A 26,042-nucleotide genomic window follows, 5' to 3' on the forward strand; every position below is an offset into this window, starting at 1 on the left:
TGTAAGCGATAGCATCACGCAGCAATGAGTCAAAGCAATTGGCACAATTGGAGATGACTGGAGAGGTTCAGGGACACCAGTGACACCACAAACTAAAAACTCCCTAGCTCCCATAAGGTTAGGCCTAGAGGTCTGGAATATTATACAGGTTGACAAGATGTAGAAGGTTTATGGTGTTCTGCATAGTTCTGGCATAAAGCGTTTCCTAATTATTGTTATTCAAATATGACTCATTATAGACGAGCACCAAAAACACTGTTTTGAGCCTTATTTGAACTGATGTAGTTTTGTTTGTGTTTTAGCCACATGCTAAACAAACACATTTCCAGAAACTAGAAGATGTCACTTGTCAAATGAAGCCTAATAAATGCATCATGACCTCACAGTTCTTCTGTTATAAGCTTTTCCATTTGGGTATGCCAAATAGACGAATATTCTATAGAAATGGTGGATGTTAAGGGGTTAATTGAGTGACTCATATAACACCTACTTATTATTGTGATTGAATATGTGCACCAATCTGCTAATTACCCCTCCTTATTGTCAAAATGTCAATATTGTTTATGTCCTTTGTGATTGTGTTGTTGCAACTCACAGTTTAACAATAGATGAAAGTCAATTAAAGTTGCAGATTACTTATTTAATTATTGAACTTTGCACAAAACCTGATTGGAAAATGATCACGTTTATCACAGCAACCTTCAACATTCATATTGATCAGTAAGTAACTATAAACAGGACCAGGGATAATAGAAAGATTACAGATCATCACAGGGTACAAACACAGCTTTAAATGTTTTCATAGTGGTGAAATAAACTGGATGTTTGTGTGCACAGTGGCTGAAATGCCTTCAGGAGTCAAACTTTTGATTTTTTTACCTGTCTGCACCTAGAAACATAACTAAGTTTTTGAATTTAAAGTGTCGTATTATGTAAGTACGTTAGCTCACTTTTGGATGATAGTTTTGAATTACAAAGATTTTTTTTTTTTTTTTTTGAAGGTGACGGTGGAGGGCCTACGTTGAAACATGAGCTTCTTGACTAACTCATGAGAGAGAGGGAGGTGGACACGGGGGGCTGAACTGTGGATTTCTATCTTTAGTGTCGCCTCACCAGGTCCTCCCATCTCCAATGCCAGTTCTCCCGATTGAATTGCATCGACTCAGCTGTCAGTCTGTGCGTCCCTCCTTCATCCATTCATCTGGTCGTTCACCCTCACTTCAACAAATCGACAACATTTCTTAAACAAAACTGCAAAGAAAAAAGACAGAATAACGGACACAGAACAGTTACTAGCTGTGTAGAGCATGCAAATTATACCCGGGATTAACTTGCACTATCTGTGATGTATAATTTAGTGTGTAGCTCTTCACATATGTATGATTTCATAACTCCTCCCTTCCCTTCTGTCACATGTAAAAATGACCCACAAAAACTCTAGTAGAAGTCTTTTATTATTAACGAAAAGATTCCCAGAACAATATTCACGTGTGCCTTTTAATCCTTCGATTGTTGTTTATTTTACATACAGTCTATTATGACAGTTCAGCATATGCTTTATTTTTTTTGGCCATGTGATACTGGTGATATTGTGTGCATGTGTGTGTGTGTCATTGTTTCCATTTATTCTTACAGTCATTTCTAATTTTACATCAATAGGACATTGGTGAAGACAGCTTTCACATTTTAACTCTGCTGAACTCTCCTCTGTTGTGTACGTGTGTGTGTGTGTGTGTGTGTGTGTGTGTGTGCGTGCTCGTGCATGTGTGTTGCATAATTCTTCGATCACGTGTCTGAATGCATAATATCCATGCAGTTATGTCTACCATGCACACCTGTGCAGCTTCTTTTTCTTTTCCATACTTATCCATGTCCATGTCTATGTGCATATGCAGTATACACACACACACACACACACACACATACACACACACACACACACACACATCTGACTGCAGGCCTGGACTGTCAGTCTTTCTTGCTGTTGGCTGTCTGTTAGGCGTCAGCAGCAGCAGTGTGAAGTCCCACCACTTCTCTTATCTCAGCGTTGATCTCATTTTTTGTGCTTAGCAGTTTCTAACCCAACTCACACACACACACTCACACACACACACACACACACACACACACACTCACACACACACACACACTCACACACACACACACACACACACGCACACACACACACAGAAAAAAAACATAACAAATGAACAGTAAAAATATAATATCATTAATTCTTTCTTTAAAGCCCTCCTTTCGTCACGTATCTGATATTTAAAATAGAGGGTGCGGATAAATATTTAACCCTGAATGCTGTTATTATTTTTAGTATTGCTATTGATGTAAGAAGATACTCACTGTGAGGTGACAGCAAATGAAAACAGTGCAATATATTCAATCATGACAGTCAGCTGTCTCATTAGACAGGTGTGTATGTGTGCGCTGCTGCACTTGATAAAGTATTGTAATAACTTTCACAGACAAACACTTTGCAGAAGAAAAGGAATCGAAACATTAGTTTACGTTAAATCGAGTCAGTAGTTGGTGGGTCAACAATACTGTACTTAAGAAGAGAAACTTAACAGTTATTATAAAGGTCAGTTGGGTTTATAAAGAGATTTAAAGGGCTGAAGTGATTTGTTGAGGCTTAGCTTTTCACTCAAGAGGTTTCACATTACAGCAGCATTTGTCTCCTCTTGTCTTCAGTCTAGACTGTTTAAGTAACAACACTTGTTCCAGCGCGGTCATCATAATGACAGACGGCAAAACACAAAATGAATGAAAATGAATATAATACTGACAATTATGTTGATGTCTATGTTCCCAGCTGAAGATCTGGTATTTTAACACTAACACTGGTGAAACTGGACGGGATGTTAGTCCAGAAGAAGGATTTGTTCACTGTTCTTTTCACTGGGAACTGCGCAATACTTTGTTTTGTAAGATATAAATAGATTTGGATGATACACAAGGACTAAGTTGGTGAGTTGGATGTTCACATATGAGACGTATAATAAACCAGTTACTTTGAGAAAAAAATAGTTCTTTTCCGTCAACAGTTCACTTTGGATTTTTTTGTTTTTTTATTTTGTCTTTTCCTTTTCCACTTGCTTTTGTATATATGCCAGATGTTTGTCATGACACAGAAATATAAATAAAAGCCAAACTAAAAAGATAATGAGAAAATGTACATCTGTAAAATATGCACAGGGGAGGTGATGGAGAGGCGTCTAATACTGACTCTGATATTGATAAACACAGTGTATTTCTATAACTACTTTATATGAGGGAATCTACATATTTAAACCGCAACAGATGAACAGATGAAGTGGTTCCTATTTTCTGCAGCGAGGTCAGAGGTCGAGGAAAGAATGAACCTTGACCCACAGAGGTTAATGGGGAATATTTGGTGGCCATGTGTAGCTTAATGAAACATGAAAAAAAAGTGAGTTCAATTTCCACAAAGAGTTCAAAGTGTTTTAGTACAATTTGTACCATTTACAAGTCACAGACATTTCTTCTTTTTAGGGTCATGTGTACACAGAACCAGATCTCACAAAGCAAAGCCAAGTCAATCATAAAAAGAATATTAAGAATATAAAAAGAGTATTGATATTGCATTTCTAACCATGTATTACTTTTCTCATAGCCTGTGTCATGAAATATACAAAATGACAAACTTTGTGTGTTGAGATTGAAGTGACAGCTGTATTTTTATGTAAAATCTGGTCTATTACAGCTTTAAATTAATAAACTTACACTTTATGTTGTCGCATTGAAAAACAGGCTCTAATGTGAATGTTACTCACCTGAAAACTCACTTTCCCACAATCCCCTTCTCCCCTCCCTTTACCACTACACTGACTCAGCAGCCTCAGCTGTGCATGATTAACACTGATGGACTCAGTTAGTCCTGATGTCAGCTGTGAGTTTCAGCTGCCAGCAGCCCCCCGCTGGGTTTTGACAAATGTAAGTAACCGTTAACAGTTTGAATTACGTCCATCATTAACGCAGATTAGTATTTTAAATTTTAATATATGGATGTGATTGCTGTTATCAGCCAGAGGCCTACACTTTTTTTTTTTTTTTTTTTACATTTGGCCACATTTTACAGTGGAAAGACTGCAGCACAAAACAACCTGTTGTCCATTTATTGTACAACTTAAGACCAAAAGAATTTTGTTGTTGTATCAAAAAGTCAACAAATGTTGGAGCCCAGTAATTCATCAAATTCTTGCTTGTGTTTTCTTAAATTGTTCATCAGATATTTTCTGATTTAAATCATAATTTTGTAATTTCACTACAAAGTCCTTTCTTTGATTTTGTTACAACAACAAACACTACATAACTACATAACTTAGAAATATTATATTGTGTAGAAAACATGTTTATGATTATGCAAAGTAAGGTGTCATTGCAGTATTTATACTGAAAAAGTAATTGAACGATCAGAGATAATATCCAGCCTATCATGAGCATCTTTTGGTCTCATTTCTTCCTGATGTCAGCGCTCTTTCTGCCATTAACACATTTTATTTGTCAGTATCAGCTGTATTCAGTTGATCTATAATAATATTTAGAGCACATCTGTCCATCCTGGAAGAGAGAATCACTCCTCTGTCACTCTCCCAGAGGTTTCTTCCATTTTTGGGGGAGTTTTTCCTAATCTGAGAGGATGTTGTCTGCTGTACAGATTATAAAGCCCACTGAGGCAAATCTGCAAAATTGGACTACACAAATAAAAATCAACTTGAGGAGAGAGAAGAAGCTTCAACCATCTTTCTTCCTGCACCTTTTAGTACATCATCCAAGCTGTCATTGGTGTCATGTTCAGGCTGCTCTGATTTGGAGAGCAACTTTTTTTTCCAACCTTCAAGTTCAAATTTCACAAAAACCTGATCTGTTGCGACCCCCTGACCCAGATGACCTCTGCAGGTGAATATGTGGTGAGCAGCAGGTATCGGAGGGTTGATCGAACAGAGCGCAGAAGCCTGGAAGAGTTTCTCCAGGGACCAGTGGCCTTATATGGCCGGGCCCTGCCTGCATGCACGCCCGCCAGTCAGTTGCTGGTGCTTCTCTGCCTACCTGACAGCTGAGCCGTAAATCAACCCGCTCATATAACTGTCACACAAGTGGCACATGCAGCTGAACACACACACGCAGGCACACTTGGCTGGGCAGCTCTGTGTCTCCCTGCCTCTTAAATTTCATTTCATTTGGTTTAAAAGTGACTTTTGTGGCTTCAAAAGAAGTGACGTATCTCTATTCTCTGGACACCAACTTCCTCTGGTTTTAGTTCAGCTTTACCTCATTAGCATGAGCAGTAATGCTAACACCAGGGCTGAATGGACAAGAGAGAGAGAAGAGCGCCACCTATAGAAACATTAGAGAAACTTCACCAACAGAAAATCCAAAGTAACAGTGATACTGAGGCTGTTTGGCTTCAGGAAGTCAAATTATGCAAATATTATGGTATTTTATATATCTCTCAGTCAAAATACAATCTGACAGCAAATCTCACTGTCCTTCTCTTAGCCAAGAAGTAAACTCTCTCTCTACACACACATACATACACACACGTGATCTTTAGGTCTTACAGTATTTGTTTTCAGTCCCTTCATGTTAAGCTGCTGAGCCTCGGCCTCACTGACTCCTGCTAATTACTAATGAAGTCTTAATGTAACTTAAATTGATTGTTCCTCCACCGGTTTAACTAATCTGACATAAATAAGACTAATACTGGTTCCACACTGTGACCTCTGGGTCACATACACACACACACACACACACGGACCACCAGTTAATCTGACTGAATGGACGCACTCATTTGTGACGTGGCAGCAACAAAACAAGATGAGAAAACAAAATGTAAATACTGAAAATAAGAAGCAAAAAACAGGAACAAGACAAATCAGCACAAACTGAAAACAATATTTATGAACACAGAATATAAATATAGTAATATAATATATTTATGTAATACTGGGGACAACACTAAACGACTAAACAACTTATACTAAATAATGAATGTTTTCTGATATTTAGGGTTTATTTACATCAGTAATATTTGTTAAAACAGGAGGAAAACATGCCTGTATTTTAAATTATGATAAATGGAGGAACATCAGAATGTATGTTATGATTGTAGACAATATAAATCTGATATATGTGATTATACCTGATGATAAAATAATGTTGGCAGCTTTTTAAGTGCACATTTCTCATGACTTAAAGCAGGATGTTGTGTAGGACATAAAACAGAGAAGTGACTAAAACTAAAGAGATGCAGCTTAATTTAATCATAATTACATAATTATCACATCTATTGTTCTATTTTATATACATCATAAATATATGTGATATATTTTACTGTCTGCATATCCATTTAAAGATGTTTTCTAGGAAGAGATGTGATGACATTTGGATATTATGATACACAGTAAGAATTATACTGGATTTTTTGTTTGTTTGTTTGTTTACATGGAAAAATACTTTGACGTGAAATTAATCAGCAACTATTTTGATAATCGATTACTTGTTGAAGTCATTTTTAAAGATCTTTTTAAGCTTCTGAAATGTGAAAATATGCTTTTTGTTCTTGTCTTGACATGATAGAAAACTGAATATTTTGTGTTTTGGACTGTTGTGGTCGGACAAAGCCGTCATCTGGGGCTCTTATGGACATCGCAATGGATTTTATTTATTTATCTATTTATTACTGTTTTCTGATGTTATACAGGCCAAATAAATTAATTAGTCAAATTCAAGAATAATGGGCAGATGAATAGATTTTGAAATGAATTTATCTAAAATTCAGTTTAAGTTTTAGTGTCATATACTTATATTACTTATATAATGAAATTCTTAGAGCCAACTCAACTTTACATAATAAGTTAAATAAGTTAAATAGTAATATAAGAAACCAAAAAGGCATATATGTAAAAAAAAAAAAAAAAAAAGAAAAAAAGAAAAAAAAAAAGAAAAGTAAAGAACAGTAAGTAAAAAGTGGGCATAGTTAGTGATTGAAATAAAAACAGTATTCGGTTGGTAATTAATAAATAATAATAAAATATTTGGTTATCAGGACTAATAAGCAGTGTAGTGTGATTAATAAGAGTATTTACTTAAAGAAAAATAATGTATAACAACAGGAATAGTAATAGTGTTTGTCAATTAAATGGTAGTATCTTAAATAGTCGTAGGAAAACAGGTATGCAGTGAATTAATAAATTAAAGTGACTGGTAGTAAACAACGTAAACAGTAGTTATTCTTAGTTCTCAGTTATTCTTGTATGAAGCAAGGGTCAAATCTTTTTACTAAAATAGAATAAATGTTTGTGTCACACACACACACACACACACACAGACACACACACACACACACACACACACACACACACACACACACACACACAGACACACACACACACACACACACACACACACAGAGACACACACAGCGGTATAGATTAATGTTCTTGTGGCTCAGACACGAACTGTCGCAGTAAATCGTCAATAATCTGCGTCTCTTCTCCTCCAGCAGGCAGTTCTCGTCTCCGGCAGATAGGCGGCCTTGTCCCGGGCAGGACATCCCGGACAGCCCGGCCCCGGTGCCGCAGTGTATGGTGGGAAACATGGGATCAGGTAAGCTCCTCAGCCGCGTCAAGTGACGCAGATGTAACCGGACAAATCCAGGATGTCATCAGACTTTTGCCTTCAGAATAAAAGCGCTGGGTTTTCCTCTGATTTTTATTTTAAAATGAGAAAGTTGACTTATCCATCAGGTTATTGATGAGGATATGGTAGTATTATTTGTAGTGATATTGTCTCATACTGTTGTTGTAGGTTACTGTAAGATAACTGCACATTTACACATAAAGTTGCACATTTTGACTCTTCAGGTTCACCAAAAACAACAGCTGTGAAATATTGTAGAAAAGACCATTTGTCCTTCTTTCATTAATTGCTAATTTTATTGATTGTGACTCATTGCTTTTAATTTCTTTGAATTGTTTTGTTTATTGCCTTGTTGTCAATTCCTACATTTTAACTTTTTAGCTTTATCCATTTTACCTAGTTTTTAATTGATGTTTCCATGTTTTCCTCTTTTATTGCTTTTTGATTTTAGTTTGTTTGTTCATTCATTTGTTAATTCATGTGTTCATTCATTCATACATTTGTTTGTTTGTTCATTCATTCATTCTCTCATTCGTTCAGTCATTCAATTATTCATTTGTTTGGTTGTTCATACATTTGTTCATTCATTTGTTCATTCGTTGGTTTGTTGGTTTATTATTCATTCATTCCTTCATTCATTCATTCCTTCATTCATTCATGCGTTCGTTCTTTAATTACTTTATTAATTCGTTCATTTATTCATTAGTTTGTTATTCATTCATTCATTTATTCATGTGTTAGTTCAGTCATCGCTTTTACGTTGAAGGTGTGAACCGGAAGCTGAACGTGCTGCTGACGTCGGCTTGACGCAGCAGGATCCGTGATGACAGCAGCGAGCGGAGGAGGCAGCAGGTGATTGATTTACAGCTTCCACTTTTTATTGTCTCACCTTTTCAACAGTGAACAAACGGAAGCAGTTTGTGAGCGGAAATGTTCCGCCGTGCCTGACTGAATCCTCCGTCCGGAATAACAACAACAACAACAATAATAATAATAACACATTTTAGCGCAGAGTAAACAAAAAGACCAAACCACGCCGGAGCCCGGAATTAGCAGGTAAGCTATAAATAACTTTTTGTAGATGTGGATGTGAGATGAAGCAGCATCTGTCTGTGTGTGTTTACATGCTGTTGTGCAGCGTGATTATTAACCGCAGGGAAACGCAAATGTGTTGCACCGCAGCCGGTATGTTTGCGCTCAGATCAGCGGAAACGTTTCATTTGCATTAAAACTAAGTAGAAACGTCCCACAGTGTGACGCAGACGTCATTATATCAGCTGAGAGGTTTGTGTTGCGTTAAAATCAGGGAGGGAAAAAAACTCAGTATTCCTGACATGTTGGAAAACTGACGCTGAGGCCTGTTGCGCCGCCCACAGTAAACAAAGCGCATAGTCCCTGTGTGTGTGTGTGTGTGTGTGTGTGTGTGTGTGTGTGTGTGTGTGTGTGTGGTCATAGGCTACTTTCGGGGACAAATTCAAGTCTAAAGACCAGTTAATTGGGGACGGCTTGTCCAATTGCGGACAAAAGCCGTGAAAGGCTGATTTTTGGGTCAGTAGTTATGGTTGAGGGTTAGGTTAAGTCTCCAGGAAATGAATGGAAGTCTATGTATTGTCCCCAAAAGTGTGGGGTCTCGCCTCCCGTATGGGGCCAAAAACCAGGTCCCCTTAACGTAAATCATTCATTTTTAGGGTGAAGACTTGGTTTAAAGTTACGGTTAGTTTAGGGTTAGACATGTGGTGGTTATGGTTAAAGATAGGATAAGTCTCCAAGAAATGAATGTAAGTCAATGTAATGTCTCTGAAGTGATGGAAACATGACTGTGTGTGTGTGTGTGTGTGTGTGTGTGTGTGTGTGTGTGTTGACACTGTGTTCAGTTGTATCTTCAGGGCTGCAACAGTCAGTCTCTGGTTTCTCTTTTTTTCTTTATTTTAACTAGAACTAGTCGGTGTCACCGTTACATAGTTTGTCCACCAGAGAACTGTAAAATGTCCCACTCAGTCACTCAGTGTGTATTGTGGACACGACTCTTAAAGGGTGATATTCTATATTTTCCTTATTGTCAACAAATCTCATGAGCGGACAATGAGCAGATCTACTTACATGTATTGTGTGTGTATCTAAAGCCTGATATATCTTATTCCTCTGGGCCGTAGACCTCTGTTATTGTCCAAAAACACATCAATGAGTCGCGCTGATGCACTGGGTGACACGTTCCTTTGTTCATGAAGAGTGTGATTATGACTCCAGAGACTAATAATAAAAATGACTATAGGCTGATATATCGTTATTGGATTTTGTAAACTCCTCTATAATCTAGTATCAGTCAGGCTGTAATTTTAACTTCAGCATATCCAAACAATCAATTGTTTTAGTTTTTATTCTGTGGTTTAAAATGAAACAAAACTTTTCTGTTACTCCTTATAAATGTAGGATAGATAGACCGATGCATGATTCAGTTTTATCAACATTACAAGCTTTTATGTTTTATTTTGTTCCAGTTTCTGTATGTCTGTGTTACATGTTCTTCTTCTTCCTCTGTCGTTGTTTATGTTGTGAATATATGGACACGTGTGTAATGTTGAAGTTGTTTATGACTATGAATTATTATTATGAATCAAACCAAACCAGATACAAAGATACAGTAGATGGTTACAGTTCAACTGTATGATAATGAAAAGACAAGACAGCCCATATTTATATATCTGTTTAGAAGTCTGAAGCACAACAAACAAATTGGATTAAACTTTATGATGTTAAAAAAAAGTCACAAATCAATTATAGTGATGAACAACATAAAACACGTTTCTCACATCAAGTTTTCATCTTAAAACTCAAAACTGTGTCTTAAACCGACAGAATGTATAAACCTGATTCAGCTCACAAAACATGAGCACGTTGATTCAGGGTAATCGACACTCTCAGTTTCATGTGGCCACTTCTTCTCTCTGACTCTCTGCTCAGATCAGACCACAAAAGAGGAAACTGAAAACCATGAAATGTTTCAGTGTGTAGTAAAGTTTCTCACAGCTGTGAACAGTTTCTGTATTTTTTCACCGTGTTTTTGTTGTTGTCTTCAGTGCTGAATATTCAAAACTTCCTCACATCGTTTAACTCGTAGCTCTTCTCCAAGTACAACGAGCTTTATTGACCTCGTACACATTTTCAGCTAGTTTCAGTGAGATGAATACAGCATGTCGTACTGGAGAAGAGTTGTGAAGCGTGTTATAATTTTAATGGCATTGAAGCTGGTTTGCACGTTGTTTCAAAGTTAGAAATGTGAATTTCAATACTTGAGTAAAAGATGCGTCTTCAACACCAAGAGGACATCTTTCTCCCGCCTCTTAACCTTCATAATCAGCTGCACGCCATGACAGAAGTTCACTTAAGGAATGAAAATAAAAAATAACAACTTTCATCTAGATTCAGCCTGAACAAGCAGGTGACGCCTCAGTGAATGCTTGTTATCCAGTCCACATCTAAACTTCCTCTTCTTCTCTTACGGTTTTCATTATTATGAGTATATACAGTCTATTGAATGTCACGACACTGCTGAATATCAGACACATGACTAGGTTCTCCAGGACAGCTGATATACAGTTGCTAAGGAAGAATACTGACTGAACAAACAATTCATACTGACTTTTAAAGTCTACTTGCATGTTAATTATGTTCTGTAAAACTAATTGTCATGGAAGATCGATTAGTCTGCTGATTATTTTCTTGACTAATTGTTTTGTCCATAAGTGCCAGAAAACAGAAAAAAATGCCCGTTATAATTTCTTAAAGCTCAAGATGAAGTCTTCAAATGTCTTATTTTGCCTGATCAACAGTCCAAAATCAAAAAATATTCAGTTTACTATCCTGTAAGATACATAAAAACTTCAAATCCTCACATTCGAGAATCTGCAACCAGCAAATGTTTATCATTTTTACTCAAAAAATGACTAAAAATAGTTGCTGATTAATTTTCTGTTGATCAGCTCATCGATTAATCAACTCATCCTTGCAGCTCTGACCACTGCTGCTGACTCTATTACTGCTGCCTCCTCCACCTCTCCTGCTCCTCTCAGTAGTACTACAAGTGACTGGTTCTACACTTGTACATCTCTGTGCTGTTCTCAGGTCAGTCGTAGTCAGAGGAGGAACCTCAGAGTTGGAGCCATGTTGTCGGCGGAGGAGATCCTGTGCAGCACGCAGCAGGTGATCGCGGGGCTGGAGGCGTTGAAAGGAGAGAACCGCAGTCTGCTGGAGACCCTGCAGGAAACGACGGACAGCCGGCCCACGTCGGAGAGCGGCAGCGTGGAGCAGGAGAAGAGCGGCATCATCCGCCAATCGCTGGAGAGGATAGAGCTGGGGCTGAGCGAGGCGCAGGTACACACACAACAACAGATCTCTCTCATGTGCTGCCTCTACTTTGTGGGATCTAGCAGCTGTAATCAGTATTTTATATTAACAACGGATCACGTTACTATTTGTATGTGAACCAAGAAGCTTGTAGTGACGAACCTACAGGGAATTATCACAGATTCTGCAGTTTCCCACAGATCCACAGAGAGTTTTATTGTCTTTCAGCTTATTTTTTGGTTTTACAGCCTGCAGCTTTAGTGCTTTGGTTCAATCAGTGCTGTTTTCAGGGAAAAAGTGCTTTAAATCCACTGTACACTACCTGCTCAGCACCAAATGACAGACAAGCAACGTTAGCGACTAGCTGGTGAACATAGTGGGGCATTTAGCAGCAATATTTCCCTCAAGATTTGCTGGGAGACTAAAACCAGAGCTAAAGGAGAGTGAATATTGGACTTACATTCAGCAGGTGGACTGAAACATGACTCCAAAAGAATGATAATGTTGCTTCGTGTCTGTTGGTTGTATAAATAAGCAACTGTTTTCTATCATCTTAAAAGCCAAGTGTTGTTTACAACTTGTTTCTGTTGCCCAAGTGTCCAGTAAATCAGATTAGATTGCAGGTTTAACTTTTTTAATCTGTTATGTATCTTCAAAATGTTATTTAAGTGTAGCTTTATTGACAACACTCTAAACATATTATAAAATACAAAGATATCAGACTTTGTCAGGGATAAAATCCTGGACTGACAGTAATAATATGAAACTTACTTAAAACTTATTCATCCTAAAGAAAAGTTTTGTCCCCAAGTATTGTTCAAACAATTCAGAGTAGAAGAATAAATCAGATTATATTGCAGGTTTAACTTTTTTAATCTGTTATGTATCTTCAAAATGTTACTTAAGCTTAGGTTTATTGACACTCTAACATAAAATACAAGATATCCCAGAGGAAAGTTTTGTCCCCAAGTGTTGTTCAAGCAGTTCAGAGTAGAAGAAGGTGCATTAAAAGCACAACAGCGCAAAAGTACAAATAAAACGAGTCAAGAGTAAATGCAGGGTTCAACATGAAAGATGCATTTAAAAGCAAAGAGTAAAGAAATTACAGCATGTACAAGATGCAATATTAGATGATAATAATAATAATATAATTATAATAATTCTTTTGTATAGTAAAATAATGGGTGTCCAGTGTTCGATGTTTGGTTTATAGGTTATTTAATTTATAATCAATTAAAGTTATAATCTTTATGTTTGTTATATATCAGAGGTGTTTTTCCTCTGTGCATTGTGTTTCATGTTGTCTCTGGTCTCTCCAGGTGATGATGGCGTTGTCGGCTCATCTGGGTTCACTGGAGGCCGAGAAACAGAAGCTCCGAGCTCAGGTGAGATTCTGATCCGTTTGGACGTACAGTGTGATAATCGACTCCACAGTCCAACAGTTAAATCCTTCAGTGTTTTTTCATGTGTGGAGAGTTAAAAACTTTGTTTCAATTAAACGTTTGTGTGTTTTTCTGTTGGTTAAAGTTTTCTGACATGAAAGAAAATTGAAATCTCTCTTCTTCATCCTCCTTTCGCTCCTACTTCCTTTTTTACTCTTGTGTCTTCCTTCATCTCTTCTCCTCATCTGTTCATCTCTCTCCTGTCCTCCTCTTTCATGTCATTTTACCCTTTGTCCCTCTTTCTCCTACCTTATTTTATTTTGCTCCAACATCCATCCTCTCAATCCTTTCTCCCCTATCTTCCTTCCCCTCCTGCTCATTTCCTATTCTCCTCATCCCTTCTCATCCTCTTATCTTTCTCTTCCTTCTTCCTCCTCCTCAGGTACGTCGTCTCTGTCAGGAGAACCAGTGGTTGAGGGACGAGCTTGCCGGGGCTCAGCAGCGGCTGCAGGACAGGGAGCAGGAAGTGGTCACCCTGGAGGAGCAGAACAGACACCTGCAGTTCATGTCCTCCATACGCAAATACGACCAGGAGGAGCCGCTGCTGGTGAGGAGACGACAAACATAAGTCTGGCAAAACTATCTCACTTACTGGAAGAGTCTGCTCTTTATTTAAGCGATGTGTTTGGGAACAGGGTCTTCAGGGTGTTTTTATGTGTATATTCAGGGAAACAAGGCTGGATTATAAATGTTTGACTAAAATCTGAGAAAGTTCTGAACCTGCAAAAGCTTTGTGAGATAAAGAGAAAGGGCCTCATGTAAGAACAGCTTGTATGAACAGATTGGTTCTTAAATGGCCTGTACGAGTATTAATTTTCTCATACAAATATGAATTTTCTCTTAGGTACAAATGATATTCGTACCTACTGCTGTGCTACAGACACTCCTAAATGATTTCTGACAGCAGCACTTGAAGCTTCACCGTCTGAAATTCTTGTTTTTACTCTTTGAGAACATTTTTGTGAATGAAATCTGTCCTCAAACAGAGCAGAACAGGTCGCTCTATATGAACATTTTAGGGGCGTGATTATGCTAATGATCAGATCTCACAAACGCACATTCATCAGCCTGAAACGAGCGATTTACAACAAGTTTGGGTATTTAAGAGAGTTTGTTGAATCAGGAACACTTGTACGAACAAACCTCACAGAAAAAAGTCAGTTTACAAAGAATTTCTATGGCATGAGGCCCGTTGAAAGTGATTCTTGTATCTGGCTTCTCTGCGGCAGAAGATTTCCACACCAAGCTGACAGACACACAGCCTTGACACATTATCACCTTTTAAAGTTGTTCTGGCTGACATGCCAGCAAATGTTTGCCTATTTAAACATCCAGCAGTCATGGAGAACCATTATCATTCATTTGGAGTCGTGTTTGTGTCCAGCTGATAAATTGTAAGTCAGATATTCACTCTCCTTTTAGCTCTGGTTTGGTCTCCACCAGCTCCTGAGAAAAATATCTGGCTCTGGAGCTGCTAAATGTTACACTTTCTTCACCAGCTAGTCGACAACTTTGTCTGTCTGCCGCTTGGTGCAGAAAACAGTTTACTGCTGCAGCTGGAAACGAGGTGGATGAAAGTGCTGTAAAACCAAAACTATGAGCCTCAAAGGTTGAAAAAGTTCTGTAAAGCTGCAGAGTTGAACCTTATTCACATCTACTGCATATCATACATATAAGTAAATATTGAGAACATGATGCAACTTCATCCTTGCTTGAAGTATCATCTTCTGACTCGTGTGTGTGTGTTTCGGTTTCTCCCTTCAGGACGACAAAGAGACGTCTTCCACCAAGGAGTCACTGGACGACCTCTTTCCTGCCGAGGACGAGGAGCAGTCACAGAGTAAGGCTCTGATTGGGTAACGTGATGTGTGCTTTAGAATAATCCACAGCAGAGACGTAACGTTCTCATGTTTGTCCAAAGAAAACAAGTACAAATATTAAAGGGTTAGTTCACCAAAATATTTTATTTGCTGAATTTTTGTGATGCTCTTCTAATATAATGGAGGTTTTAAAGGAATGTCTGAAATCACTAAGACACCCTTTAATGTCATGAAGTCATGATGAGCTCAATATTAAACATGTTGCTTGTGTGAAACTGCAACATATTTATTAGTAATCGTTTGTTTGTCTCCATACATGCGCTCAGTGTATCTGTGTTACTGCTGTTTTAGATATTTCGACTCTTCACACACAGAAAAGACATTTCGAGCTCCGGTGTCACATTTTGAGCGTCCACATTACAGGCAGTGATAATGAGTTTTCATAGCGTGTGAGGGATAATCAGTTTCAGCCGAGCACGTTGAGAGGATTGACGTGTTAATCTCGTTTAACACGAGTGTGGGGTCGCCATGGCTACAGAGACGGCACCGTTTTATTGCAGCTACACAGCATGAGATCATTTTAAAGCTGCAAACCCTGAAAAATTCAATTAATCTATCTGATTTAAGTAATTTACTTACATTAATTAAAAGTAATTGATGAAATTTGATTGATCATGCTCTCAGTTGTATCTAATTTCAAGCCTTCAGTCTTTGTAGAAGTGAAAAGTCTCGGTTTGTATCAAATTCTTCTTCATGTGTTTTGTTGTTGTGCAGTTTCCCAGCCTCACCACAGCAGCGCAGCGGCCGCAGCCCAGCAGGGAGGCTATGAAATTCCCGCCCGCCTTCGAACGCTCCACAACCTGGTCATCCAGTACGCATCCCAGGGACGATACGAGGTCGCTGTACCGCTCTGCAAACAGGTGAGAGGGGCGTCTGAAGAGAGATTAATGTTCCCCCAAAATCCAGTTTCCAGCCTGTTTCTAAACTGGGAACAAACTGGATCTTATACCTGCTTCTGATTTGTTTTACTGTATCTGATGATCATGTCTCAACAGGCCTTGGAAGACCTGGAGAAGTCGTCAGGCCACACCCACCCAGATGTAGCCACCATGCTGAATATCCTGGCGCTGGTGTACAGGTGAGGCCACAACACACACTTACAGGAAAGATGATCCCCCCCCAAAACTGATGAAGTCCTCTGATTACATGTTGCACCCAGTCATCACCCTCTGAGACAGGAGTCACAATGGCAGAGTTAACAGGGAAAAATATGTGCGTTGTGATGACGTCATATAGCAAAATAATGGATTTACTCCATAACAGTTAGTTTTTACAGCCTGGTTAATTGAGGTGAGGTTGTGTTTAAAACCAAGTGATTTATGCAAAGATTCAGATCTGATGTGATGAACATTGTGACCTGTTTGTTCTCTACAGAGACCAGAACAAATACAAAGAAGCAGCAAACCTGCTGAACGACGCGCTGGCGATCAGGGAGAAAACTCTTGGAATGGATCATCCAGCCGTAAGTTTCCCTCCTCTCGTATACCAGCATCAGTGTTTATTAACGCCTGACACACTCTGAATCTAACCAGGACAATATGCTGTTTGTTTTAATGTGTTTGGTTGTATTTATGTTACTTGATTTTTACTCACTATTCAGTTTTATCGCTGTGTAAATAAACTTAAAACATACGTTGTTTTGGCAGATGCAGCAGTGTTTCGTTTACGTAGTTCATTACCTAAAAATGTTTGCATTGTTCCTTTTTATTTTACTGTGTGTGTGTGTGTGTGTGTGTGTGTGTGTGTGTGTGTGTGTGTGTGTGTGTGTGTGCGTGCGTGCAGGTGGCAGCAACACTCAATAACCTGGCAGTGCTTTATGGGAAAAGGGGAAAATACAAGGAAGCAGAGCCGCTGTGTAAAAGAGCTCTGGAGATCAGAGAGAAGGTGAGAAAACACACACACACACACACACACACACACATTTGTATTATTTAAATAGGTTCCTAAGTTTCACTACTACATAATTTAATGCTAATCTAATTCAACCTCAAACTCAAGTCTTAATTTAAACTGTTGTAACTTTAATTTCTAAACATCATCATAACTTTTTATGACCCTTTTTGAAGAAGCGAGAAACACTAAAATCTCACTTTGGGGGATTTTCCTTAAATTTTTTAAGGCTTTAATGATGTTAAACCATTATGTCTCCGTAAAACTCAATTTCTGATTTGTTTTGTTTTTTTTTACCTTATTTATCTATGTTGGTGCAGTTCTGTAATGTCTTTATAACATTTTGAAAACTGCTACATAAATGAAATAGTGTAAATAATTTCTAGTACATTAACACAAGAAGACAAACTAACCGTTTCTTGGCGATTCTCTGAATATTTTATCAACATGTAACTGAATTTGAAATAAAGCTTTACATGACTCTTACTCTACCTGTGAGTGTGAAGAGACCTCCTGTAGGCCTGAAAGGAGGCTGTGAAACATTTACAGTTTGCTTCTTCACTGGGAAACCAGTTTGAATTCCCAGTTACAGTAGATCCCAGTGGTTTTCATGGCAAGTAAAAAGGGTCAAAACTTAAAAGATATTTTCCCAAAATATGTCTAAATACACAGCATCCCTCCCAACCGTAACTAAGTACATTTATTCTCATCTACATATAGTTGACATGATTTAAATTTCACATTCAAAACACAAAATATCTGTAATAATAATATAATAAATGATAATAGAACATCAATTTTCTGCATAATGTGAAGCTTTGCTTCAGAGGCTTAAAGTATATTTTCCTGCCGATACTTTTAAGTAAGATTTTGAACGCAGGACTTAAACTTTAATGGAGTATTTTACAGTGTAGTATCGCTAGTTTTATTTAAGTAAAGAATCTGAATACATCTTTTTTTTTGTGTGTGTTTTTCTCTCTCAGGTTCTGGGTACAGACCACCCAGATGTGGCGAAGCAGCTGAACAACCTGGCTCTGCTGTGTCAGAACCAGGGGAAGTACCAGGAAGTGGAGCAGTACTACGAACGCGCTCTGCATATCTACCAGAGCAAACTGGGACCAGATGACGCCAACGTGGCCAAGACCAAGAACAACCTGGTGAGACGGGAGGAAAACTCTGGCGTACTGGGAATATTTTGTCTTTCCATGTTTTCCTCAATGAGTTTATCATTTAAAAGTGTATAAAATCACCTTCTTATACAGTAGAGTCGTTGTTTCATCGACGCCTGGAGCGAATTTTACATTTTATTTCTCTCTGGATGAAATTTCCCGTCATTCAAACCTTCTTTCAGGACTCATCCCTCTGCTTTTCCTGTTTCTCTCTCTCTATCTTAGGCTTCCTGTTATCTCAAGCAGGGGAAATACAGACAAGCTGAAGCTCTTTATAAAGAGATCCTAACCAGAGCGCATGAAAAGGAGTTTGGATCTGTAGAAGGTACAAAACAGTGATATAAGGACTCGGTCGCTCATCTTGGTTTATGACATGTCTACCATGATGTGCTGTATCAACAATTTGGATCTTTTTCTTGTACTTTTAACCTTCCTTCTTATTAGTTATGGTGGAGGGATCTGTCATGTTATCTAAAACCACTTTTAATAGTGAAAACAAACTAAATGAGATACTTCCTGGTTTAACTTGTGTTCTGTTGAGATACCTGTATCTTTAAAAGTTTGGATTAAAGGCTAAATCTACAAAAAGTCTTGGTTGTAAAGACCTAAATCAATCAGTCACAGGTGGAAAATTAATTTATAATGTTTAAGTGCACAAGAATATGTAAGAAACTTACTGTAATTGAATCCAAATAGGCTCTTGTTCCTGTCAGAGCAGGTCTTTGCTACAGCACGGGGAACATCCTGTCCTCTGACTTATTGTCTTGGATGGATCTATTTATTGTTCTTTATTAACATGTCTGTGAGTACCTGTGTACTGACTGTCTCTGGCGTGGATCTGTCTGTTATTTGTTTGTTTGTTTGTTTGTTTGTTTGTTTCTTATGCATTGTCTGGGTGCCTTTTCGGGATAAATAAAGTTGTCTGAGACTGTTGAGCGTTGGGATGTGATGAATATGTTGAACTGGTTTGTCTTTCCGTCGGTCCGATCGTCGTCCAGGTGACGGTCGTCCCAGCTGGTCCGCTGCTGAGGACGGCAGCAACCTGAAGCGCAGCGGCTCCTTCACCAAACTCAGAGAGTCGATACGACGAAGCAGCGAGAAACTGGTCCGCAAGCTGAGAGGAGCCGAAATGGAGGAAACGACCCCGAGGAATGCTGGGTAATATTCTGTTACGAAGGTGTTTGACCCAACTGTAAGTGTTAATGTAGTCGAGACCAGATCCTGCCAGTACAGGATCTGATGTCATGAGAGTTTACTGGTAAAAGTTAAAGAAATATCCCCACAAACACAAATGAAGCTAATGTGAGAATTACAAAGAACAGCTTTGGCTTTATTTCCAATGGTGGTTATCTAATATTTTTAAAGAAATTCTTTTATATATTATGTTTTTTCAGATTAAATGTCACAAGATTCAAAGTCAACTTACAGAGAAGTTGATGTTGATTTTACTGCAAATTGGTTAAAAAGTTTGTAACAGAAGTTTTGTTTTAGCTTTAAAAAAAAAAGAATATTTTAGGCTTTTGTGTGTTTTTAGTGACATTAGGCTCCTTTTGTGAGGATTAAGAGTTCATTATGTTATTATTTCCTGTTTTCAGGATGAAAAGGGCAAACTCTCTGAATGTGTTGAATGTTGGAGCCAGAGACAATCAGGACGGTACTCAGGTGAGCAAACTGTCGGTATTTAACTTTTAGTAGATCTGCGTATGTTTTTTGGTGCTAAATGACAGCTGCTGTGGTGTTTCTGCTCTTCACAACGGTTATTTACTTCCTTGACATGTGCACGTCCTCATTAAGTGATTAAAAATCCTTTGACTCAGCTGAATATCTTCTCACAGAAATGTGTAACTTAAAACCCGTCATGTGTTTTTTGTTTTGTTCCTCAGTCGAGTCGCCTGAGAGATAATCGAGCTCTGAGCTCCAGCACGCAGAACCTGACGAGACGAGGTTCACTTGGTGGGACCAGCTAACACACACACCCTCTACAGGATAGTTAGACAAACGTTCACAACCAACTGACCTGTATCGATTGTTCATATCAGATGTCAAACACCTTCAAGAAAAACAAGATAAATGTCACAACTGGAGACTTTTTCAAATCTTACTCGCTGGGTGATTCTCATGAAGACGGTACAACTCATAGCAAAAATCAAAGACCACTGTATACATCGTATTGTATATATTTTTCCCTTTATATCAAATAGGATCTAATTTCATTATTTGATTTGAAATTATGGTCTATGTGCACATTTGAGATGTTTTCAGACATTTTTAGAGCGACTGTGAGGAAATAACACATTTTTAATAAGAAATATGAAACAACAATACGAATTTTTTTTTTTTTTCCGACGGCAAGCACTTCAATATGCTCAACATTAGTGGGTATCACCCAAAATGTGTACTATTAACATATACACATATTTTAAAGCAAAAAAAATCATTTCATCACAGTAACATAAAATAATAATAATAATAAACAATTTTCATTATGTTTTCGTTTTAAAGCATTATACTGAAAAATACAGTTCAAACACAATGTAAAGGGTCTTAAACATTAGGGGTAATTTATTCATGTAATTTCAATAAATCATCAAATACTATAGATTACGGTAATGAAAAAAGCATATCAGTAATCAATAACAACACTTCAATAAATACAGAATAAATAACTAGACAATAACGATCAAAACAAATCAACTCAGAACAAAGCATAAATCCACCTGCTTTTTCTCTAAATGTATCCATCATGTCCAGAGGAAACTTTTCCTAAGATCTCATCACATAAATTAAAGTTTGACGTATAAAAAAAAACAAAAATACTCAGATAAACAGAAACTAATAAAGTTCTGCGGACTGATGAAACAAAAACTGACCTTTTTTTTTTAGCCAAAACCACAAAACGTTTGGAGAAAAACAGGTGAAACAACACTTTGACGTTCTAAATAACAACACTGTCAAATCAGAATTCAAATACTTTTCTTTTTGTCTCAGACCTTCTGACCCTGGACGGATCTTTTAAGCAGCACTTCGATGACCTAGATGTGTCGGACGCAAATCACTGCTGTTCACACAATGAATTACTGTATATAATTTGCATACATACGCATGACAGTACGTCATTTGCATAAATGAAGCAGTCAAAGAGACAAAAGAGTGAGAAGCACTGATATGAAAATTCTTGATACCAATAATAGATTGTTTACAAAAAATATCTGCAGATGCCCGTTACTGTTAGACCATCACTTAGCCTACACGCTAACCTGACACTATTTCTATTGTTTACACCACAATAATCAAACTTTAAGCTAAACAGACTATTTTGTGGCTCTGGTGAAATAAATATTTTAGAGCTGGTTAATACAACTGTTCTCATCTTAATCCTATGATGACCTAATAACAATACAATCTATATATAAACATGGCTGTTGAAACTGTAAAAATCATCACATCCCTCCTTACATATTGTGCTTAATTTGCAACATGGGGATGTTTCCTTTCCTTGAAATGTTCCAGGAGTTGGCAAAGTTATTGTGTGTTACTGAGTAACTTTCTAGGTAACGTTATTTCTGCAGCACACGCACTCACTTTTTTATACTCTTTATACAAGACAGGAGGAAAGAATCCGGCGTTATGATCGGTCGAACTCTTTTTGCGTGTCGACAGGCTAGATGCTGCTGCCTGTTGCTGTTAGACTTGAGTACTGCAGAGTGACAAATCGTATCAGTGTACTTTTATGTCAAAGTACATAGAGGTCAGCAGGTCTGCTATAGTGAGTCCAGATCGACTGCACCACACTGAAGAGCCTGGCAGATGATGTTACAAGCAGCGATTTCTTTGATGTTTTCTAAATAGTATGAAACCTCGTCGCTGGGGAATTTTACGGCGGGGACGTAGAATCGGTTGTCACCAGTACAGCTCATGGTGTCGACTCCATACTGACCACTGACGATCTGGATTAATGAATAAAAATTAAATAAAAGTATGCCCAGCAAGTATTATGAAGTAGTTATGACCTCCACCTTTGGCATCACATCCCTGCAAGCTGTTTCAAATCTAGCCGTGTTACTGAGGTCTCCGTCATGTTCTGACCTTGATGGTCTCTTCTCCTTCATTTCTATGGGTGAAGATAAACTTATTTTGGGGAGAAACAGTCACAAGAGCGGCTACAGAAGCAAGAAACTTCTCTAAATTTGATCCTCCCTGACTCTGCTGCAACAAGCTGAGCAGAAATGAGTTTGATTTGCAAAAACATGAAAATAGATGACTTTAAATTATATATTATATATATATATATTTGGAAAACGCAGAGAGGAAAGGCGATAAGGAGCAGGGAGCTTACATGATGTACTTTCATAGTCTCTTGTACTGGTTTAAGGGATGGAGCAACCAGTTCCCCACATTTTGAAATGTTCTCCTCTGTCACCTCAAAAAAAAGCCTCACAGATGATTGCTTTGACAGATTTTCCAGCAAACCACCAGCATTCTGGGATTGTCTGTGCCACAGGCCACCAAACGATCCGCCAGGTTTTTAAGTGCAACTCCTTCTCCCATCGTTGGGCTCCTTTCCTACGAGAGGCCCCAGTGACGTTCCAGTTACTGTTACTTTCATAAAAGTCACTGTGGAAGTTTGGTAGAACGCTACTTTAATCCTCTACTGTGACGTCGGCCCATCTGAGAGGAAGTAGATGGTTTTTTTGCCCCGGGGGGGGGGCGACTGGCTCTAATGTGATCCAGGACTGGATCCAGATGTGCCCATGTGGCAGCAGCAGCATCATGTCGTAGGCTACCAAATGATTCAGCTTGTCTCACCCCTGTGTGCAGTTTTTTTTTTTAACTTTGCTGCTGAAATTTTCGTGTATTTTACAGACGTGTTTCTCAGTCTCTTGGTTTCACAATCCAGAAGGCTTAAAAACACTGGGAGACCTTCAGGCAGAGAGGGTTCTCTCTCTCTCTGAGGAATTTCTTGTGGAGATTTTCCATTTTATCTGTGAGGAACCTCTTCTTGTAAATCCGCCCCGGCCTTCCTGACCTTCCCCAGTTTCACCATTTATAACTGTGGAGACATCTTCTCTGTGCAGGAAGACTTTGACATGATCACCCATCCTCCTTCTTCTGTTTCTCACACAGTTTCAAACGGTTCTTTCTCCTCTTTTTGGCTCGACTTGCAAGCAGAATAATAATCTGGTTCCTTTTTTTCTCTACGTGGATCATAAACCCTTGAATATAAAAACGACTCATTGAAATCAGTTAATAATTATAAACGTTTCAGAGCTTTTTATCCAGAAAAACTGCAGCTACTCCGTTTACTTCAGTTCAGTCCTGCAGGGTCCAATATAGCAGCAACGAGCTGAAGCAGTCGATGTGTCATTTATGTTTATAGGTCTATGATCTTTTGTCTCCTCTTCGTCGTGGTGCTTTATGCATCAAAAAACAGCGCTACGGTAATGAAAGCTGCACGTTCGGACACTTCGTTTTCCTCAAATGTTCTTTAAAGCATTATATCTGTTAAATGATACAGTTTTAAACAAATTTATATTTATTTTCATAAACTTGCTTGAATATTTATTAGGCTAAATTGACGAGAAACCATGAAATTTCTCACATTACGGTAATGAATTTGTGACTAAAAAATCAGTTAAAAAACATAAAATTCTATTTTGGTACCAAACAATAAACTGTGCAACATAATAAACATGTTGTACTTTTAAAATAAAAGTTAAATATTTTATGTTTTCATGAGTAAGATACATCTTTACGATCGGCTTCATGAGAATCACCCAGCTGTTTTCACTACCTTCCTCTGAACAAGTAACAGCAAATTAATGTTTACGCTTTTTTTTGTTTTTTTTGCCCAGTAAGCACAATAAAATAACATGTTTGTCTCCAGTAATGACGTTAGTTCACATATCGACTGTACCTTGAGACATTTCTACATTGCACTATAAACACTGATGTAACTTTCCTTTCCTTCCTGTTCACTTGAAATTTAACGTCACTCTTTCCTGATTACAAGTTAATTATTAACTTAAAACACAAACTGTTCATATTAGACTCCTTATAAAGCATCACCAGCATTTACAATGTAGGAAAACTTCAGTTTTCACTATATTGGTATAAACCAGACCAAATCCTTTGCAGGTTAACAGAAATCTGTAACACAATTAACTTAACGTTTGCATTATTAGAGTTTCCTTTTCCTTCCTTTTTTTTTTTTTAGATCTTTTGTAAAACAGATTAAATGAATTCTCTTCTGAGAAGCACAGGGATGAAAAGTCGTTTGCACAATCATTAATACGTGTGATGTGTTTGTCGAACTGTAAATGTTACATTTGGTTTACGAGGGAGAAGTTTATACTGTTAAAATGTTTACGATGTGCAGGCGGTTGAAATTATATTTTCATATCAGAGCTGATAATAAGTTCTGAAAATAAGGACCAACTATTTTATTTTTGACTGAATTAAAGTTTAAAGAATCTAAAAATGTCATTTAAATCATTTGAAAACTGCTAGAAAACGAAGGTGAAGATGGTACTTTAAAGGATTGTGGATGCGTTTTGCACAGTCAGTTAATATATTAACAATCAAACACTTAACTGTGGCATATTGATCAATAATTGAATATTAATCATCCCAAGTATTCATTTGAATATTCATCAAATTAACAGATTTATTTATTGGATTATGAGGCTTAAGCTTTTTAGATACTCAAAGTTGTAATTTTGATGACTTTAATTAAGACTTTATAGATCTGAAGGTTTAGATCATTTCTGACGTCTGTGCTCCTCTGCAACAGTATAAAAACAGACACAATGGCAGACAGCGAACGCAATCACTAATAATAATAACCTAACATTATGACGTCTAGGCTGTCTGTAAACACAGTGGTGAAAATAGCAAATCACAGCATGAACAATTTTTATTGTAATTTAACTTCCACTCTTATTCACTGAAATGCCTGAGAACTACTGTACAACTTACCACGAGTCACTGTAATAAACGATAAACCAGCTTTTAATAGCTTTTAATGTAGATTTTTTTTTTTTTTTGTGCTTTTTCAAATTTTTGTTGTAGCAAAGAAATACTTGAACTAGTTACTTGAACTTGAGATTCAAACTCAAGATTTGGCAAAACAAAAACTAAATCTTCCATTTTATATCGATACAATCATTTTATACAAACTAAACACTCAGGAACATTTAATAAATAAAAGATACTTATGCAAAAAAACAAGATTGGAAGGAGTGCTGCTACGAAATCTTGGCTCCCTTTAAAAAAAATTACGTTACAACCACCATTACCACTGAATTTTATTTCATAAAACTCCTCTTAGGGCTCTGATCAAGCTTTTTTTTTTCCTGTAAAAGTATATATCTTGTTTTTCCATGGCGGAGAACTACTGATTGTACGTCTGCTGTTTGTTTAAAGGGCTGAAATTGTTAGTTATTATAGAAACTACAGTCTGTTATACAAGCTTACTGAAGCGTTGTAAAGATGTTACGTACAAAAAAAATGGAAAACAATTATTTCATCTGCTTGTTCTGTGCTTATTCTGGTAAATATGAATGTTTGTATTTTATATCTGCAAACTTGAGCTGAAATGTAAAAATAAAAGTACAATAAGATGTAAAAAAACCTTCAATTTC

The 26,042-nt window shown here is 37.6% G+C and overlaps 1 protein-coding gene across 3 annotated transcripts; it reads left to right on the plus strand.

Moving 5' to 3' along the window:
- The first annotated feature begins 3,902 nt into the window (after positions 1–3,902).
- On the plus strand, positions 3,903–26,036 carry klc3 (kinesin light chain 3). 3 transcript variants are annotated; one of them, XM_067595437.1, is made up of 17 exons: positions 3,903–3,969; positions 7,541–7,644; positions 8,444–8,529; positions 11,800–12,048; positions 13,341–13,406; positions 13,846–14,010; positions 15,228–15,303; positions 16,058–16,203; positions 16,339–16,421; positions 16,718–16,805; positions 17,126–17,227; positions 18,217–18,390; positions 18,628–18,727; positions 19,401–19,560; positions 19,998–20,064; positions 20,286–20,355; positions 24,617–26,036. In XM_067595437.1, exons 4-17 carry the CDS (start codon positions 11,839–11,841, stop codon positions 24,625–24,627), a joined length of 1,518 nt encoding a protein of 505 aa, XP_067451538.1. In that variant the 5' UTR covers positions 3,903–3,969; positions 7,541–7,644; positions 8,444–8,529; positions 11,800–11,838; the 3' UTR covers positions 24,628–26,036. The 3 variants fall into 3 exon arrangements, with proteins under 3 accessions (XP_067451538.1, XP_067451536.1, XP_067451537.1); XM_067595435.1 differs by lacking the exon at positions 24,617–26,036 and having other exon boundaries at positions 20,286–20,369; XM_067595436.1 differs by lacking the exons at positions 3,903–3,969; positions 7,541–7,644; positions 8,444–8,529; positions 24,617–26,036 and adding an exon at positions 8,536–8,733 and having other exon boundaries at positions 20,286–20,369.
- Positions 26,037–26,042: the final 6 nt, after the last annotated feature.

This window comes from Thunnus thynnus, chromosome 7 (genome assembly GCF_963924715.1).
Source record: "Thunnus thynnus chromosome 7, fThuThy2.1, whole genome shotgun sequence".
NCBI classification, from domain to species: Eukaryota; Metazoa; Chordata; class Actinopteri; order Scombriformes; family Scombridae; genus Thunnus; species Thunnus thynnus.